Genomic DNA, 2,484 nt, shown 5'->3' with positions numbered 1-2,484 from the left:
CTGACACAGTGCAACAACTGACTGACACAGTGCAACAACTGACTGACACAGTGCAACAACTGACTGACACAGTGCAACAACTGACCGACACAGTGCAACAACTGACCGACACAGTGCAACAACTGACCGACACAGTGCAACAACTGACTGACACAGTGCAACAACTGACCTCTTTCTGGTTGAGCAGTCTCTCCAGGTCCAGACTCATCTGATTGTGGGTGCGAGCCAGCTCCTCTCTCTCTTGCGACACTTTCCTGATGGACACAGCACACAAACCCCACATGTCAAACAAAATTAAATAACCGTACTTTTTTATGTTCATGATTTTATCCCCTCACAGACACAATTTAAATTATTTAAGAGGCGGGCTTCCGATTTTGCCCGTCAGGGTTAACCCAGGCTGAGAGGGGATACAACATCCCAGACTCTGTAAAAATTTCTCTTCCCCCCCCCCCCCCCCCCAATCAGGAATCAAACTCAGGTCTCCTGCATATGGCAGCAAAGCCCCTAGCTGAGACAACACAAACTCGTCGAGTCAATCAATGAAACACAACATTAAAAAACTCAAGTGAAGAAAATCAACACATTGAAAAAAACAACAAACAAATCAAACATCACAAATAGCAAAATAGAAGATTAAAAGAGCGTCAACATATTACCCAGCGGACATTTCTCAACCATTTGCCTTTTATCAGTGACTCAAATCTTAATTAAATTTTTTTCAACGAAGGTGTGTTTAAGCCCCCATCAACGCAATTTATATAATTTAGGAGGCAGGCTCGCAACCCTGTTCATCCTGGCAAATCCAACCCAGGCTGAGAGGGATACAACACATAACAGCAAAAAACCGAAATACTCAATAAAAATTTCTCCACCCTTGGGAATCGAACTCAGGCATCCTGTGTGTGGCAGCAAAGCCCTATCAGCTACACCACAGACACCAAGAGTTTAAAAAATTAATAAAATATGACAAGCTCAAGGGAAAAATAAAGAATACAAAGATCAAATTATGACAAGCTCAAGGGAAAAATAAAGAATACAAAGATCAAATCAAATGTTACAAAAAGCGAAACAGAAGATTAACCCTTTCTTTTCAATCAGCAATTATCATCACCCATATGAACTTAATTAGGACGGGAAAAAAAAAGAAAGAAAGATGCAGATACTTTATAAAAATAGATTTCCCCAAACTGGAATTGAACCAACTGCTTTTTTCCACAAAATAAAAATCCTAAAATAAAAAAATCCATCAGATACACTGATAGAGATTTTAAAAAATATCTGTCAAAATTGAATGACAATAATAATAAGACCAAAAAAAAAAACCCCACCCCTATATAAATAATCATTTTTTCCCTTTCACATCTGTTCAAGATTTAACACACTGGACTTTGACCTACACCGACACTTAGGTCCCATATTATAAATGAAATGGAAATAAGAAAAAAACAACCCAAAAACCTATACAAATAACCACAAAACGCTAATATTTCTTACTTTTTTTTTCCTTTTCACATCTTTTCGCGACTTGATACCCAGGATTTTGACCTTAAGTCACATTTTTTGTTTCCATAACTTTATTTTCTCAGGAGGCCTTAAGTTAAAGTTAAACCAGGGGTGCCAAACTCAGCTGGCAGGGAGTTAGAAGACAGCTTAACACTTTGCAGTCACACAGCCAGCAGTACAAAACACCCCCCATCTGGTCACCCAGACAGGGGAGTGACTGTAACGGACTTCTCGGGCCTGGAGCAGAACTGCACCAGGTGCCCGAAACGGATAATTTTCACAGGCGCATTATTGCGACAAGTGACCCGCTAAGTGTTAAAGTGCAAAGTGACTGAAACTGCATCAGGGATTTTCCTTTGTGCATTTTCACGAGCTGTTAGTCCGGCAGATAGACGTCTCTTTCTTCCCTCGACACCCAAAAGGGTATAAGCGACGGATAAAAGTAAAGTAAAGTTAGTCCGGTCACTGACCTGAGGTCATCCTCCAACACCTGGATGTGTCCAGCCTGCTGCTGTAGCTGACCGTCACGGACGCGGATCGAATTGATGAGGTAGCCGTAGGGCTGTTGGGACTGATCTAGAAGGTTGTTGGTGTTCTCAACCTAAGGAGGGAGGACAGAGATAATAATAATTATTATTATTATTATTATAATATATAATAATAATAATAGATACATATACACACACACACACACACACACACACACACACACACACACACACACACACACTCACACACACACACACACACACACACACACCCCAACACTGACCTCTTTGACCAGCTGGTCAGCTTTACTCTTGTGTTCCTGTAACTCCTGACGTAACGAAGTGTTCGTCTTTTCCAGCTGGAGCACCCGCCGGGCTAAGTGTACGCTGTCCACGGAGACAGAGAGAGGGAGAGGACGGGGAGGGGGAGAGAGAGGAGGAGAGAGTTTTAAACATAAATAGAATTTAGAATAAAACAAACAGAACTCAA

General features: G+C 41.3%; 1 protein-coding gene across 1 annotated transcript; it reads right to left on the bottom strand.

Moving 5' to 3' along the window:
• Positions 1 to 22: 22 nt before the first annotated feature.
• LOC101849182 (progesterone-induced-blocking factor 1-like) lies at positions 23 to 2,381 on the bottom strand (the record flags this gene model as incomplete). The annotated part of the gene is made up of 3 exons (XM_005113549.3): positions 23 to 254; positions 1,977 to 2,107; positions 2,279 to 2,381. Coding segments are annotated over 3 exons (466 nt in total), but the record flags the coding sequence as incomplete, so codon positions are not given.
• Positions 2,382 to 2,484: the final 103 nt, after the last annotated feature.

This window comes from Aplysia californica, unplaced genomic scaffold (genome assembly GCF_000002075.1).
Source record: "Aplysia californica isolate F4 #8 unplaced genomic scaffold, AplCal3.0 scaffold03389, whole genome shotgun sequence".
In the NCBI taxonomy this organism is placed as follows: domain Eukaryota; kingdom Metazoa; phylum Mollusca; class Gastropoda; order Aplysiida; family Aplysiidae; genus Aplysia; species Aplysia californica.
The sequence above is the reverse complement of the archived record's forward strand: the minus strand, read 5'-3'. Positions and strand labels throughout refer to the sequence as shown.